General features: G+C 34.0%; 2 protein-coding genes across 2 annotated transcripts in view; one reads left to right on the top strand and one right to left on the bottom strand.

Annotated features, from left to right (window-relative positions):
- Window positions 1–533: 533 nt before the first annotated feature.
- Usp47 (ubiquitin specific protease 47) lies at window positions 534–9,321 on the bottom strand. Its single transcript, XM_066726071.1, has 17 exons — window positions 9,129–9,321; window positions 7,472–7,645; window positions 7,249–7,394; window positions 6,765–6,943; window positions 6,530–6,704; window positions 6,322–6,443; window positions 6,056–6,249; window positions 5,748–5,959; window positions 5,445–5,671; window positions 5,203–5,370; window positions 4,740–5,109; window positions 4,303–4,665; window positions 3,624–4,094; window positions 3,248–3,513; window positions 2,814–3,179; window positions 2,574–2,749; window positions 534–2,280 (listed from the first exon to the last, which is right to left on the bottom strand). Exons 2-17 carry the CDS (start codon window positions 7,615–7,617, stop codon window positions 2,121–2,123), a joined length of 3,741 nt encoding a protein of 1,246 aa, XP_066582168.1. The 5' UTR covers window positions 7,618–7,645; window positions 9,129–9,321; the 3' UTR covers window positions 534–2,120.
- A 2,499-nt stretch (window positions 9,322–11,820) lies between these two features.
- Window positions 11,821–18,052, top strand: part of LOC136773039 (serine proteinase stubble-like) — a 71,379-nt gene continuing 65,147 nt past the window's right edge. Inside the window, exon 1 of the mRNA XM_066726377.1 lies at window positions 11,821–11,839. The gene's annotated coding sequence lies outside the window, so the exon portion shown is untranslated. The remainder of the gene's footprint in view (window positions 11,840–18,052) is intronic.

The raw sequence follows: 18,052 nt of genomic DNA, 5'->3' as shown, positions 1-18,052 counted from the left end.
AGCGCTACTAACGCTACAAGGGTAAGAAATTGCGCCAAAATTAAAGCTATAAAACATTAGTAATGATTTAAAAGTGATAAGACCCGGTCGACACAAAAAACTGTTATCACCATAAAAGAAAATAAATATCTAATCTACTATTATATAGGAAAGCATAGAGCAGGACTTCTAACAAACAATGCTCTTAATAGTTAAGATTGTTGAGAAAACGTAATCTTGCGTCTAAACATGGCTAAAAATTCAAATATATTAGAAACTACAAATTATATAGCAACTTTATGACCGAATTCAACTTCGGCAGAAAAAATTACGTAAAAGACCAGTGTTAAATCCTCAACACCAAATTTTGCGGAGATCTATGTTATGATTTACCGTAAACTTTAAATTATGCGATTTACATACATCTATAGCACACAATAACATAATCAATACTAAAAATTTTATTCAATTAAATATAACGAATGCTATGAAAAATGTTAAATAAATCAGTGATATCTCAATATAAAATATTTTTAAAAATCATTACACTTTTATTAAATTACATAGTTTATTTTAATAAGCTCAAGTGAAAATATTTATGCGAAAATTACAATATATACAAGTTTTTAGTACATAAATTCCTTGAAAAAAAAAAGATCTTATGATAATGACTGTGATATAACATTTTTAATGACATTTACTTCAAAGGTACAGCTTTTATCGCAGTAGATTCTTTTGATAAATTTTTGTTTTCATACAATGAACAATGCAGTAAGACAAACAACATTGTCCATAAAACTTTATCAAGCAATTTCACATAGAAGCCAACAATTATTTCTAATTAATACATTCAAGTGAAAAGTGATGAGAATGAAAACTGGTAAAGTTATGTTGAAAATGCTATCAGTTCCTTGCATGCCATTAAAATATAACTCATTGTAAATTAAGTTAAAAACCTTCTTTGCTGGCAATTGCACCAAAAATTATTCATAGAAAGATAATTACATACTTTTAAAAAATTATAAGCAATAACGCGCTTTTAACCCTTTCAGTACCAATTATCAATATTCTATTAATTTAAAAAAATGCCAACTGACGATAAATGCAAAATATCTCTGTATTATAATATAACAATTATAGTATAATACATCAAACAAAATTTTGCTACTTAAAAAAAGATCGCTTACATCATCTAAAAAAGAAAGAATGATTAATTTAAGAAAATATGAACTAGAATTTTACTCTACAGGAAACTAAGATTATTTAAAATTATCTTGGTATGCTTTTAAATGGCAAAACATCATGTTTACTCAAGCACAATAAAAGGGCATAAATCATGACGTTGCTCTTATTAAGTTATAAGTCACTATCTTTATCAAACAATTAAATAAAAAACAGATTATATTATGCACAAAAATACAAATAAAATTCAATTGGTATTAAACGTGTTAATTTTCGTTGTTTTGTGTTTTAACAATTTTTTCTATTTTCATTATATTTTCTGGTCTTTGCGACAATGCTCCGTCCAAAAATACTTTCGAGAGTCGCTACTTCGTTTTTATAATACATTTGTGCAAACATCAAACGAAGCTACGAATTAAGAGAAAAATCACAAGATTTATAAATATTTTCGGTGTTTTACAATTTATCGTGAAAATAATTAAAAATCGCATTACTTTTGCCTACTTGTAATCACATAATTTAAATACGGGATGAAGAAAAATAATTAATTGTGAGAATTTGGACTGTATTGCCTATGAAAGAAAATGTACAAGTTAGTGGAAACTCGGAATCTATCTGTAATGTGCAGAGTTAAGAAATAGTTATGTTTTCAGGAAGCTCCCAGTACAGACCACTTGATGCGTATAATCTTTAAGGTGCAAATACACGGTGTATGGTTTAACACGCCTGGCTTGCGGTAAATAATGAGTAGAACTTAGAACACGTTTCGACTGTCAGTCGCGTCGTGTTCCTCTCACTAGCCGCCGTGCGTAGGGCATGTTACTCCAAACGTCATATAACTTCGGTTTAACGCAACAGTTTAACTTGATTTACGCATTTTGTACTGAACTCTCTCGTACCCGTACACATGCCGACTTAGCGTCTATTGATTAATAATAGATATATCTTCCGACCGATAATCATTCGGTATCCAAATGTATTTTTAGCGCCCTTTCACGCCGTGGACTATAATTTGACGTCGATGAAACTTGCACTAGGCCACTCATACGTGAACACTCCTTGAAAAGTATTTTTTTTTCCTCTTCTTCACTCAACTCCATAGGCTTTTCTCTCTTATCCCTAAGAAAACCAACAAAAAAATTACAAAAAACTCTGTTATTTCGCAAGATAAAAGCTATCAATGGCACGATATAATTTCTTCTTAAAATTATCTCAGCTTTTTAAAAATATCTACCGTATAAATTTAACAATGTTATAATGCTTGGACGTAAGTTGGAAGAATGCCAAACGTTAAATTCAGTAGTCTAGCATTAGCTTTCCTTAAATCTATCTTTAGCAAATTGATACATGAATAATTTAAGCCGAAAAGAAAAATTTTACTTATTTGATAATTTTTATTATACCCTACATACCTGTATAAAATAACTGAACCATCTTCGAGCCACGAGCTATTGGCTTGCATAAATTCTTCCGCATTAACCCAACTAAGCTCGTCTCGGATTGTAAACACTGACATAACGCACGGAAAACTGCCCTTTGTTTTTGCTACCTCTAAAAATTCCTCAGGTATACCCGATAACTGAGTTAGCTAAAATAATGATCAATATATAATTACTTGTAACCTATCTATCACTCTGGGTAATAAATCTTACTTTCTTTTTTAACGTATCCTTAGATGAAAAATCTAGAGCTATTTCTTGGAATTTACTAAGACTCATTTCAGCGGGACACCATCTCCTCACGAAAATAAGCATGTCAAAATCAGTGCTAATTACTTCCTTATTGCGTAACTTTTGTATAATCATCTCGTATGAAAAATCGAATACGGACTCCTCGAATTCCTGGTCGTCCAAAAATACTTTCGATGGTGTTTTACCACTTTTTCTCATCAAGCGGCACATCTCGTGTGGTATATCTACATTGTATTTTCGTTTTAATTCATCCAAAATTTCCTTTTTGGCCTCACCAACGTTCTTGCCTTCTGAGAGTATCCAGTCGCACAAGAAGGATATGCGGGGCTAGTTAACAAATTTGATATTAATACATATTAATTATACAATTTAAAGTTTATTCAATTGTGACCAACCTCCGAGAATTCAAACAGCAATTGGTATAATTTTACTTTAAACTCGCCACTTCGTAAAGCTCTACCTAACTTTATAGTAATTTTTGTGCCTTTATCAAAGTCCAGCTTTTCCGTTAAATTCGTGCACTCTATTTCATCTGCTTCATAATACACCAAGGATGAATTCTTTAGAACTTTGAAATAATCCATAGGCACTCCAACCAAAGGCTCCAATTTTTTCTTAAATGTACTTAACCGCATCTTCTTATCCACCATTACAACGCATACTGTAAAAACAATGCATCTTAGAGAAAATAATTAAGAGAAATTAAGACTGCAACCTTATGGAAGTGATTTATCCAGCATCATAGTGATGGCAGGAAAGCTCAATACATACACCGTTGATTAAGATCCGAGCAAGGAGCGGCGTGGAAATATAATTCCGAGTCATCGTCCCATACATCCCAATCTTCTACTACAATTTTATGGGAGACTTTAACTCGCGAGTTTTCTGACGGACTTGATAAAAGAAACGTAAGGAAATCCTCGTCCTCCGGCGCATCTCCAACTAGCGTCTTATCGCTATCGTTCAAGCTACTACTGTCTTCGCTGTTACTTTGCTCCGGTGTATTCCATTCATCTCCTTCTCCCAACTGCGGACTTAAATTTCTGCCAGGTGCATCTTCGTCACCCTTACTTTCCTTATTTGAGGTCACATTATTTTGGTTAGCCTGTAAAAGGCTAAATTTGAATGGTGCTTCTTTGTGTGACTCATTCATACATAATTTGGATGGACTATTTTTAATTGGTCTCTCGCTATCTTTACAATTCTCTTCTAAAGACGGGATATTTAATTCTTCTAGGATCTCTGTAAAAATTCAACTCTTTGATTACAAGATCCACACAAACATTTGGCGATATTAGTGGGATCTAACTTAATTCCCTACTCATCAAGTAACATTTCTGCAGCGAAAGTTAAATTTTGGCTTTGCAAGTATAAACGATATCCAGCGAGAGAATTATACTAGCCATGCTATGGTTTACAGATATCTGTAATACATAAATTTCTTTCTTACCTTTATAGACCACAGGTAATTTCACATAACATAAAGTCACGTTCGAGAAGCTATTTGCTATTTGAAATAAAGTGGATTCTTGCGGTGGTTTATTAGCGTCTGTGTCGTACATAGTTGATACAAACAGGTTGTTACCATGAAATAACTCCGACTCGACTGTATTTTCATTACACTCGATTACTTTTGTTAATAATAAGTATCTTAGCAAAACTAATTTCATTTGTTTTGGATCCATATTAATTATTTGTCCTAACATCTCTTTATATTCCTTCACCGTTTGCGATAAAGTACCACGCACAATTAATGGCCCATTTACTATCTCCCTTTTAGGAACATCCACCACGAAAACTCTGTTGACAATACCTGACAAATATTTACAAATGCATAATTTGATTAAATCTAAATTAACAATCGAGAATTTGAAAAATTGTACACACCATCCGCTGGATAAACCTCGAAGCTCTTATTTTTCCTACGTATTTCCAACAAAAAATGATCAACATTTTCAGCGATACTGCATGCCATTTCATCCTCCATGCCATCGTAGCTGCAGTCAATTAAATTTTGTTTGTATCTAAAATTTACTAAACGACACTGATCCAAGCTTACGACATCTTCGAGATTAAATTTTTTGTAAAAATCCTCGGTGGCTTCAGCTAATGTCTCATTTGACAATGCATACAATTTCACGAAAACTAATTTCTCCTCTACCGGATGAAAACAAAATGCTTCCATTTTCGGCAGCTTGATGTGTTTTTTTCGTGTCCTGTCAAAATCTTCAGTTTCTTTAATTTTCTTCAGAAGCTCCTGCAAAGTTAGCAAAAGAAGAAATGATAATAAAATTTATCAATTATTTAGATAATGCAAAATAAATTGCAATAAATAGAAGCAACTTTATACATGAATATGTGGAGGGAAGTCTTGTGACTGCATTGGAAGAGCATTTCTAGCTGGATCAATTTGTCTATACATTAGCATATATGCATTTGTACTTGTACTGTAAGCACCACTAAAATAAGCCCTAGTAGGACCGCCCCCATATGACTTTTGAATATCATCGTGGGTTATCTATAATTACACAAGAGAAATTAATACTAAAAATTAATTCACAGAATCCAAGAGAAACAAAGCTTCTTATTTACCTCACTGACGCTTTGATCATTGAAGCATAGCCAGTCCTGTGTCCTGAAATCTTTAATATAAGCGTAATAATGTCCGCCACTAGCACTGCCACTGTGGATCATGATGGAGAACAATTCATATATGTATGGGCCCTGCTCGTCCTGACCTTGGTCCTTCTCATTCTCATGATTTTCAAGATGAAGAGTGCTACCATTGGAAGTTGATGGTCCATTGCATATATCTATACCTGGAGTTGGACATACATATCTTCTAACAGTTCTGAAAAGTGTTTCAATAAATGTCTGGTACGACGTTACCGTTACCTTCATCATCATCTGGATCGTGATTTGTTGAATGATTACTATTGGTAAGGCTGCTGTCGCACGGTGGACAATCGTCGTCCAAGGTACCACTGTCTGTTGTTGAACTTTCATCACACTTTAACCTAAAACCAATGTCTTCTTCGCTCTGAGGGGATTCTTGATTGGCTGGTATGATAAACGAATTTAGATTTAAAACATCTGGAAATGTCACTCTAAAAGGAAAAGTAAATGCAAAATTATCCTAGAATTACTTCCTTGTATGAAAATTAATACAGTGTAATTAAAGCTTTTGCAATGCAAAAACTTACTTATCATTTAGTTTGATTCTGTGAAAAGTATTATAATCAAAGTCGAATCTCTTGAGATGTAATGTCAGAAGGTAAGGAAATTTACTAAATCTTAGCCCTTTATGCGCGTTACATTTTTTATTACATTTTTCACAGTGATATTGATTGTTTCCTTCTAAGGTTTCTGGTTGAACAAATGCATTCATTGCTAATTCCTATTTTGAAAAAAAAAAATTAAATTAATAAAACATTTAATTTTGTAATATATTTAATTTAGTAAGTCTTACCACACTATTATATGCTACAGTACTGCCAAATGGACGTAGTGGTAAAGGAATGTCAAGGAAAGTATCCTCCCTTGATTTAACTGTACCACATTCAAGACATTTAACATAGTCAATCATTGTTCCTAAAAGATAATTTAATTTCTTAGGAAATAGTAATAAATCAATAAATATGTGTAATTTGTTTATAAAGTCTCAAAGTAAACAGTACCTTCATAAAGCCTATTGATTAAATCTGCTTGCTGTGTATTTTTAAATTTCTGTTCAAGGGCATCAAACATAACTCTACAAAGTTCCTGTATGTCGTGTTGTTGCCATGCTTCTGTAGAATCCCATCCAAAACTTTTTGTTAGAGCTGTAGTTTCTACTGCAGGTTTGCTAGATGTCTATATGCAAGTAAAAATAAATTTAGTAATAGTAACATCTATTTTAATTGTATGTATTACCTGTAAATTAAGAAATAGCTTTTGTAATTGGTAAGGTATACTATTTGCTTCATCCTTTTCTGATCCTTCTACATATTCCCAGTTGTACAATGCATTTCTAAACTCTGGAGTCATAAATAATGCTTGGAGAAGACTATTTAGGTAACATGTCATTGCCTGATTAACTAAGCCAACATATCCTGCAAACAAAAGTAAAAAATTGTATTACATGTTACATTAAGTCTTTGTACTCTATTTAGACACTATGTGCAAAACAAGGGATAAGTCATATTAAGCTTTTAGTATGAGTTTTGTAAACAACTTTTGTTAAACTTGTCTTCTTTATCAATTAATTAAACTTTAATAATCAAAATCATATCTGACAACTATTTAATAGCATTTTAATAAAACAGACAAGATAGAACTAGGTTTTAACTTCAATTATCTCAAAACCACTTTTTCTGACTTGATTGTATCTTTGCATCCAGTAATTATTTATACAGACCTATTTCTGGTTTTTCATGATTTTTATCCAAGATGTGGTAGTATCTATCGGTGGTAAAGAAAACAGGGCCATGTCCCTCAGTACTAGGGGGATTGTAATCAAAACCCGTGCCCCCTAAATTTTTTGGATAGAATTGAGTTCCATCACTAGAAAATTATTTTATTGCCATATTATCTAGTAATACTTTGTTTACATTAACAATGGTAATAAAACTATTATTAACCTTCTTTTCCTATTTTCAATCTGGTTGCATTCATTAAGCTCACCAGTCTTCTGTTCCGATTGCATTGAGTCTCCCCAACATTGCTCCCTTTTTTTGGCTTTATTCCTTACAGAATTCAAAGATACATCAGCATCAACTTCTGACATTCTTTTGTCTATTCAGCACAAAGTTGATCTGCATTTGATAAAACATTATCATGTTTAAATAAATATACGAAAAAACAATTGGAAAATTCATACACAAGTTTAAAATAATAATACTAAATTTAACACAATTTATATAGAGCTATAATTCACAAAAGTTACCAGCTAATGGAAACTCCAAAATTGCCAAATTTCATTACGTACCACAGTTTACTACATGGAAGACTATCTTTTTCAATCTTTTGGCTCAATCAAGTAATAATAACATAACTATGAAAGTACTAGATAGATATATTGTTATTAGTGATTTATCCAGAATTTTTAGGTATAAGATTTGGCTCTATGCCATACCCAAAGTAGAAAATAAATAGTGTCTATGCAACAGAGGAAAATACTGCTGTGGTTAGCAAGACTCAGAATATAGAGGCTGAACTTATATTTAGAATACCTAAACCAAGACTTGGATAATGGTTCCCTTCTTTTAGGCCAAGCCTTCTTCCTGTTCCACTACATTTTTCTCTCCTATTTTATTTTATCAGAAACATATATTTTATATATAATCTATATTTTTATTCACAAATTTTATCATTTATATAAAAAATTTAAAAAGATCTTTAATAATTATAAAAAATATAATATATATTTATATTAAACATCAAGTTATTTTTAAATATAATTCTTCAGTAAATGTTCTTTTTGACAAGGGAAATTTTTGAGCTCAAAAAAATAATATCTTAAAATGTATCTCTAAATATGAAGTTTCAGGAATAAAAATAGAAAGTTATTTATGTGATTAGCCATGCTGGCTTATAATAAAAAATTCGTCAACCTTGCCTGTTATACTGATAATATTAAGTTTCTTAAAAAAATATAGGAAGAAGGAAAGATTTTATACATTCAAGCTGATTCCCCTATATTTCCCTGTGATATTAATGACCGATCTATTAATAAAGTATGAGAAAAACAGAAATCGTAATAAGAAAGCAAATACTGATAGTAAATGCAGTTTATGTTCGAAATTTGTTTGGAATAGCTCCAGGTGATTTAAATAAAAAATTAAATATTTATTTATGCTGGAAAACATGAGATTCGTAAAACCCGAGAATGCAAGAGCAAATTTTGACGGGCCTAAAATTGGATTTGTAAGTGGAACCAGCATTCACAAAATATCGGCATTCAATTGGATGAAGTTTGAAGGAATCCTGAGTGATCAAGTTTGACTTTTTTGGTATTGTAGTAAATTGGCAAAGACTAGAAGTCCGGAACTGTAATTCGAAGCCATTGCAGTCAGAAGTCAGAAGATCGGAATGCACTCTTGTCACCAGATCAAGAAATTACATATAATGAGTTTGATTCTTACTAAAGGGGCATTCAAATCGAAGCTTTTATTACATATTAAGGAAATAACTCCTCGTGGTAAAGGAAGAGATGATCGGCTGAGCCGTAATATCAAATCTACGATATGAGCACGACTAAATATTTCGAAATTATAAAATGGCTGTTCAAACACTCACAATGTCAGGCTATCTCCCTTGTAATGTATATTCTACACCGTACTTCTTTGTGAAGCTGCCACAAGTCCAATACCTTTCTCACGACGTTTCATATTAGTGACTACTATGTCTACTTTGTTATACTGTCCTCTCCTTTTCTTAAAACTCAAAGGAATAAAACTTTTTTCCTTTTCCAAACTCAACTAACATGTGTAAAATTGGATCACGGAGTATCAAAATGTAGATAGTTGTCCTCTCATCAGTTGCCCTCTTTTTCTTCTTGGATTTTATTGGCTCTTTTATTAGTTCCATCTTTCACAGATACTGGACAATTTTCTCTTAAGGACTGCAGCGCCACACGCTATGACACAGTGTTAAGTCAGCGATTGCTGAATCAGCGATATATGGCACCTGGAACTACAGCGATTTAAGACATTTAAAAGTCATCGCAGCTATAACCAACTAAACTCTTTTATATTTTGTAAACAAATAGAATAAATAGATTGTAAAATAGGTCTGTTGGTTTTAGCGGAAAATCGCCACAATTTTTGCACCTTTTAAACCGTACGGTGTCAACTTATACAATGGATAAAGACAGAAACAGGAAAAGTATGGAAAGTATAACAAGTGTAGGCAAAACGAATAAACATAATATCAAATTAAATATTGATTATTAAGTTCATTGGAAAGTGATGAGGACAATTTAACTGCTAAAGTTGATGGGTGGGAATGAAGGAAGCACTGGAAATCGTTGAGATTGCTAAGCAACTTCTGCTGAGGATAGTCAGCGCTACTGACGGTTGTTCTAAATCGTACATCGCAGCTCGCAGCACTCAACAACTGTTAGCTTAACGCAATCTGACGCTTTATTAACTAAAACACAGCCAAATATAATATTCCTTACCAGCCTTACCTAATTATTAAAACGTAACAAAATTAACAGAAATTAATAAACTATAGAAGATATAAAGTAAGTGAAATATTTAGTATACAATATTAAACAACTCCTTTTTCGCTTTGTGTTAAAATAGATTACCTACAGTGGGTAAATTAAAATATACCTTCCCCTAATTTACCATTAGAGATTTTAGAAGGTAAAACTGGCGTTATCTTCAGCTGACAGCCAAATTGTTTAAACAAAATAATTGAGTTAAATAGAAATTTAATTTAATTGTGTTGAAAAATGATTGGTTTATAAATTAAATTAATGACTTCGAGTTATAACAACGATTCAACGATAAATTCTTATAGTTAAATGAATTTTAGTGTTTTACTCCTAATTAAAATTAAAATTAAAATTAAAACTTAAAAATTAAAATGATTGTACTATTATCAAATAGGTATATGCATTTAATTAACGCAATAATTTTACAGTTTTTTTATAAATTTATTTATTTTATATTTTAAAACGTTCTTGAATTGAAATGATACTCAATTGAATTTATATAATTTCCTGCAGGAACCAAACAAGCTTATCCTTTACACGAAGTAAAGTTTGCTCGTGCGCAGAATGAACAGATGCGCACGTGCCCAGAGTCCGTTGACGCGCCGAAATCAATAATTTTCAGGGTATAAAAGATCCTGCAACTGCAGCATGGTTTGTTCAAAAGTTCCGGTTGCCGGTAAGAAGATCCGTACGTACCTCGTATAACCCGTCAAATTAGTCATCGGACAAGTGGAGACTTCGCTTAAGTAAGATCTTACTTTCAGTACATTTGTACTAGCAGAGTCCAAGTGTTAGTGTCCATTTTTGAGATTTCTTATCCATCCAAAAAAGGTATACATGTAGTCCTTTAGTATAAGCTCCGTGATTTTAGATTAAGCTAATTTGTACTTAAAGAATTATACCCTCAATTTATAAGGCATAAAGGTGAAATAAATCATAGTCCAAACCCACGATTTGTAGGTTTCAAGGTCTATAGGTAGAAAGTAAATTTGATTTAAATTTTCATGAGCGATCTTGGTATCCGTCAAGCGCGACTTTTTTTTTGCGCTAACAAATGCCTAAGAAAAGGAATAATATATATATTATTTAAACGTGTATAAAACCCAACATCGCTGATGAACCTTTCATACAACTATGTGTTGTTCCAATACAAAAACCAAAATGACCATTAGGAACTTCTTACGAGATTTGTACATATCCACGAGATTCTAAATAACAATTATTTCTTTTGTTATTTGCAATGCTATTTTTTTCCACACGAGATCATGTGTGGCATGGTGTAGGCCTCCTGGGGATTCCCGCCATGTAAAATAATGGGAACGCGTCCCTGCACAGTACCCCTTGGGTGACGAGGAAAGCTGTGTGTACTCTATTGATTTTCATTTTTCTCTTTGCTACTTAAGAATCTAATAGCATAAAGGTTTATCGTGTTTGCCTTAAGCACCTCGAGTCGCCCTCTCTAAGGCTGATCCCAAGCTGATCCCAAACTTTCCAAAGTTTCTTAAGGTCGAGAAGTTTTAGCACCGTCTTGTGTTCGCCAAAAAGTCGAGCCATGCATAATGCACGAGCCATTGCAAAAACTGTAAGTTAAAATATTTCTAATAATTGATATCTTATTTTTTCCACTAAAACACATGTATTTCTCGATCCTTATTTTGAAGGCAATAACGAGAATCTTTGGAAATTACATTGTTAGAATTGCAGATCCTGCCGAATGTTCGATAAAAGCGTAACTCTGAGATTAGCTCGCGCTTAATGGAATTGTTGCGGTTTCTTCAGCACTGCGGTAAGTAAAAATACTTACTTTCTCACTAGCCAAGCTTGTATTTACTTGAAAAATATTAAACATGCCTGTTTGAAACGCTGTAAATGAAAATTGTACGGTCATTGTGCCATTTCGTTCATTTCTTTCTGTAAATTATTGCTAATTACTGCTAGACAATTATTACTGAACGCTAACTTCGCTTCCAATTATAAATGGAAAATTCGCTTAGAGTCTTTTTAACTTTTTCTCTTGGAGCTCTTAAAAAATCATATGCTCCATTACACACAAGATATAATATAATACGCTGGTAAATCTATTGATACAGATTTATTTTCGATTTTCAATAATTTTTTTGAGAAAAAAAGCCTTTTCGTTTAAATGAATCTTCAATCAAATAGTATTAATTGAATAGTATATATATTTAGCTTTAATAAACAGGGTAATGTAGGGCAAAACGGGGAAGGTAATGAGAATATTTGATAATTAATATAACGGAATCCATTGTGTGTCACACAAACTTTGTTAATGAAAACACTCTCGACATTTTGTATATGCTCCTTTCATTCTTGGCTGGGTAGTGATGTTGGAAAATCATACTTATATATACACACACCTCGAGCTTTGTTGTAATATACAACATTAACCTATTTTCAATTCAAAGTAACTTTTACTAATAAGTATTTCATATAATATTATTTTGCATAGTTTTATAATGTTTTTCTCTTGACATGTTGCATGTTTGGAATTAAAAATTTAAATGAAATTATAATTTTGGAACGATATTTGAGAAGAAAGAGTTTCTAGACAAAGTGGGGTGTGTGGTGAAACAAACTAACTATGCAGTTGACGTTTGTTTTTGTCATTTTTCATTTGTTCTGTTTATTTATCTCTAATAAAATGCAAAGGTGGAAAAAATATATCTCAGAAGGAATATTCTATTTTAATTACATGCAATACTTATAAAAGAATAAATCCTATGGTGCTTTTACAATTCTTTGTAAATGAAATGTCTATTTCACTCTACAAGTTTTATCAATTAATATTTTATTAGTTAGCCTGGCGAATCTTTAATTATAACAACTACTTTGTAATTTAGTAGATTACTCCATTTTGCTCCGAGTCATAAGGTGAAACGGAGTAACTGCATTTCTTTGAAGAAGGTGAAATAACTTATATTATAGTGTTAAAATATAAACAAGGATTAATGTTTCTAATGAGTGACGATATTTATTAGGCATCAGCTATACAGAGTGTAAACTACTGAAGATGCACCAAAAAACAAACATAAAAATTCACTTATCAACGAAACTATAACAGATAATAATTTTTTGTAAGATCTCTAAAAATACTAATTGGTAAGGGCTTCCAGCATATAGTATCAAAAAACATCTCTTATTATTGTTGAGATAAGTGCATGAATTCTTACGTCCATACTCTGTTGCACTTTCAGTGGTACACTGCAGGGGAAATTGATTCGTTTATATTTGAGCTAACTTTACTTTGTACTTTCTAGGCAGCATCCATGTACATCGGCTTGCATCGATTTTACTGCTAAAAATTGGCAATCGAAGTGTTTTAATCAATAGAATCTCTCTGTTTCTAATCTCGGGATCAAAATCGCTGCAAGTCACTTTACTACACTGTACCACAAACACAACAACTGTATTTCACGTACCATACACTTTATATAATTTCTCATCATAAATAAATCTATTTTAGTATACAAAGAACCTTAATAACCACCGATTATGATCCTGATATGCTTCATGTTTACCTTAAATATTAATTAAACTTTAAAAACATTAAGTAGATATTTAAGTAGCATTATTAAAAAAAAATATTAATTTAAATCAAAAGATATTTTACTGAGTGGAGAGACTTTTAATTAAAACGTACTTTCGTACATTTTTTGAACTACCAAAAAAGTAAAGAAATTAATTGAACAGTGTTTTTAGAGTTACATTATTAAATAAAAAATTCTTATAAACAAACCTTGTCCTTTACTGTTGATTTCTAGAAGTGAAAGCAATTACTCGAATGAATTTCATTGAACTAACTTACTTCTCTTCTTCCCGCTAAACAATCGACGATTGGCACACGCAATTACGATACGAGAGCTTATTCTCAATGGCATTAGTGAAAATAGGACGCTTCTCATGAAAATAAATGAGACATCGTGAGATATTGCGGGCGGTTAGGCGCTACGAACCAAATTGCAAATCATTCAGTTTCTACTGAAAGTAGTAGTGACTGGCAGAGAGTGTTTAGAGCCAAACAAATGTGCTTTTTCAATCGAGCCAAGCTTAACTATAAAAAAAAGTCGTTTTAACAGAAACAATTTAGAAAATCTTAAAACGAGACTTATCGTATACAATTTGTTCGAAATGCTAATAACGGATGAATAATTGTTGTGCTTTACGCAGATTCGTGACTTGCGTGTATATTATCACAAACATTTCATAAATTGCATGGATAAACAATGAAACGCCTACGAGTGATTTTCCCCGAGTGCTCTACTGTCATTCAACGCAGTGCATGTAGAATGTATTACGATGTTACGTTATATTCGTATGCGTATATGCATATAGATAAGTAAATTTAATGAGCTACGTATATGCTTTGTAAGAGCCGCATCACCATGTCCCTACGGATGTTAAACCAAACTCACCGACGCTAATGTGATTGCTCGCATTAATTTCATAAACCAGAATTAACGCTGTAATAACCTGCGAGAAAATTCGGCGCTGATTGGTTTTCTCCGATCGATTTACATTACAATCGCCAAATTACCTTTTCGATACGTTTCACGTACGTATAATAAGAATAAGTATTTGAAATTACCAAGTCACGAACATTGTACAATAAGTGTTAACAACACTGCACTACCCGAAACGAGGTCGAGCTTAAAGCGTACATCACTGCGAGAGAAGAGATCTTAACACAGGCAAAAAGACCGAAACAATGCAACTACGAAAATCAGAATTTATGTATATAGTATATACTACCTGTCAAGGAAAAATATTGCTCCACAAGATTTACATAATAACTCATACAACACATTTGACTAAAAGTTATCTTATAATCATCTTTTAGAATCCCATTGACTGAAAGACGTGTAAAAGATGTTTTTTAGTCACTTGGTGCTGTATGGGACAGCATTTTTCGTCAACGAAACGATGCTATTCGTGCTTTAAATTTGAATGACAAATTGATGCACGGATCATTATCGTAAAAACTAATCTGATAAGTCGAAGAGATTGCAAAGCAAAACGAGTACACTGCAGTGAAAAGCGAAAAACGATCGTCGAAGCATGAGGTTTGTTGCTAATATAGTTTAAGAAATGGCATGATAGTAACGCGAGTGATAATTGTTACGTAATTGCTAAATGGTTTCTCACGTGTCTAACGAATAAATCGGATGTATTTTTGCCACTGTATGTCGTAGAATTCGTAGGAGGCGTTATTTGCGGCGCGCATAGGACCGTTACGTTTCTCGCCTGATTCCTTCTGCTAGCGCAGCGCTATCTTCTGTGTACGTTACGTAACCTTCGTAACTGTATAATACACGAATATCGCGCGCGCACTGACCTGCCGAGGTGTCGAGTCGAGTTCAGTCTTCAGTCCAGTCGAATTCCTTGAAAATGACTCTCCTTGTCAGAAATTATCATGTCAAGCCGACCGACCGTTCCTCATCCTCCTCTTCTTTGCAATGCAATCCTACGATTACAAGTGTGTACACTAACTATATATACGCGACCACTCTCGTGACAACACGCTTATGCTCACCTTCAGTTTTATTTACAAACAAGTTTCTTCCTACGAGGAACCTTTTATTTTCATCAACTCCAGCCCTTCCACTTTTACCGTCAGAACTCGCTCGCTATATACGAGGTATACCCGCGTGCACTCTCTGTTTAATAATAAAACGTCTAGAAATAGTACAACCGTCGATAGGAAGAAATCTCACAATTTCTCACGTTTGGCGATCTTTTCTAAGCTGAATAATACTATATAGTAGAAAATCTTTGCTGCAACGATTTTTCTCGAACGTTTCTGACAAAAACAGTTATAACGCTATGCCTTCAATTTGACACGTTGGAATAACGTTCTAGGTAAGTTTTAGGAACGTTTCTGACACTGCGTTGGTACAGGTACGATGGAAAAAGTGGAATTTGGGTAAATATATAATCGAGTAGTTTTGTTGTTATATCGGAGATCACAAGGTCTCTTTGAGATCGTACGGTTTAGCAGCAGAGACGCATCGAGGAATGTTGTCACATTCGAGGAGAAGATTACGCGTGGCTAAAAATGGTCAGTGGAGAGCTTCTCATGCGAGATGTCACTTTGCTCTAGACAATAAAACCACTTTACTCCGCATACAGAGAAACGTGAGCAGTACTGTTTTCAGATTAGATCTTACATTTCTGAGAACAACATTTTTCGGTCTACGAGAATACGCATTGTGCACTGAGATGAGACGTCGTCTGGACGAATGACCTACTTTTCACTATTTTCTAGTGAAGCATCAAAACAAACATTAGGGGCAGAACCAATCAAGCAAATTAATTCAAACTCTCGCCATCGTTCAGTGGTGCAAATCTGAAATTATAGACTCGGTTTCTTTTCAAGGAATTTTTTTCGCCAGCTCCAAGTTTACACGGCTCAATACAGCACGAAGGGCGAGAAGCAATCTTGAATTTCTCAGCGAATCGCTTAAAAATGGGAAGCGTGACTGTTGTTAGAAGCAAAAAAAGGATAGATCGTGTCTCCAGGCGTTTATGAGCTTCGCCGTGGAACGAACGATTCGTCAAGCATTAAACGTGTGCAACTTTCACCAGTGTGCATTGTCCTCGTCATTATCTCTGCTCACACGCACACAGAAAAACAATATAACACGGACTGTGTGTGGCTTTCGCTTCTCCAAGAGAAGAAAATGATACGAGTGCCCCGGCCTTTCTGTGATAAACACCATGCAGAGAGTCATCGTTGCTTCCAACTGTAAATATTTGTGTATTTTTCCTGCATTTCGTATATAGTTTATGGATTCAGTGAGTAAACATTGTAAAACGCTGGGTCGATTGTGAGTTTTATATAATCGAGACGAGCTGTTACAAAGTTAGAGAGCAGGAAGAGTGAGGGAGAGGGGAGGGGAGGGGAGGGGAGGGTATTATTCCTACCAGCTAATAGGGCAATATCGCTGTGCAGGATTCTGCCTACCGTTGACGTTTCTCACGCCCAAGTGGAAGGAGATTTGAAGGAATATCGTTAACTGCTGGTTCTTAAAATGAGAACCACTTATCGCTGCAATTGCCGAAATTGCAGCTTTGCACGCGAGGAAGGACACCTGGGATGCAACGCTTTCGCATCAGAAAGACCATCGAACCCCTGATCCTGGGTCCCAGCCAGTAGTAATGCGGACGGATGCAATTTCGAGAGAAACACGAATCGCGCAGGTATCCCCCCGCTGTGTTTACTAAACTACAAACGCGATTGCCCAATCGTCCTTACCGTAAATCAGAACTGCCAATTCGAGAGATGAGTGGATAAACAGAAGAAAAAACATCCACCAATTACATAAATCGCATTTCACCCAGCCAATTGCGAATGGAGAACATAATTGTAGAATCCCTTGCTGGATTCTCTCATAATGCGCACGTTCGCACAATCAAACCTTTAAATACTCCACGTTTCCTCTCTCTCTCTCTCTCTCTCTCTCTCTCTCTCTCTCTCTCTCATTACTTATTTTCAGAAAAACGCTAAATGTAATTCTACTGCAGAAATAGTAATATTTATGATTCAGTCAAATTCAACGGAAGGAATAATTGCTTTTCCAGCGTTTCAGCGTGAAAGGTTGCGCACAGCCTTCGCTGTACAATGCGTGTACTACAATAGAATCATAATGACCTTTGTCGCGAACGTGTCTTATCGTGAATGAAATAAACCAACGTCTCTGAAAGGTTTGAAAAGCAATATAATATGTTTCTTTGAGATTTCCCCAAGGTCTGGGATTTGCCGGCTGGAAAATGCGCTTGCGACAGAAACGTCCGTGATTTTAGTTAAGTTAAGGGAAGTACGCAAGAATCGTTGAGAATTTAGAAACGCGCTTGCGTGAAGACACGCGCGAGCCAGATAATTCGCGACCGCGAACAGCATGACGAACAATACTCGCTCTCCTTCCCTCCCCCTCTTTTCGACCTCCTTACAGAACACTCTCGATTTTTTCCTTGCCTCATT

Source organism: Prorops nasuta, unplaced genomic scaffold (assembly GCF_024137725.1).
Source record: "Prorops nasuta isolate Cenicafe-Biocafe unplaced genomic scaffold, Cenicafe_Pnas_1.2 PNAS00004, whole genome shotgun sequence".
Classification (NCBI taxonomy): Eukaryota; Metazoa; Arthropoda; class Insecta; order Hymenoptera; family Bethylidae; genus Prorops; species Prorops nasuta.
The sequence above is the reverse complement of the archived record's forward strand: the minus strand, read 5'-3'. Positions and strand labels throughout refer to the sequence as shown.

What these genes read in the sequence shown, in the direction of transcription:
- Usp47 (XM_066726071.1), bottom strand. Translation starts at nt 7,617, where the DNA reads ATGTCAGAAGTTGATGCTGATGTATCTTTGAATTCTGTAAGGAATAAA. An exon ending in ATGATCAAAGCGTCAGTGAG is followed by an intron (nt 5,371 to 5,444) that starts GTAAATAAGAAG and finishes GTGTAATTATAG; the next exon opens with ATAACCCACGATGATATTCA. An exon ending in AGGATACGTTAAAAAAGAAA is followed by an intron (nt 2,750 to 2,813) that starts GTAAGATTTATT and finishes TCATTATTTTAG; the next exon opens with CTAACTCAGTTATCGGGTAT.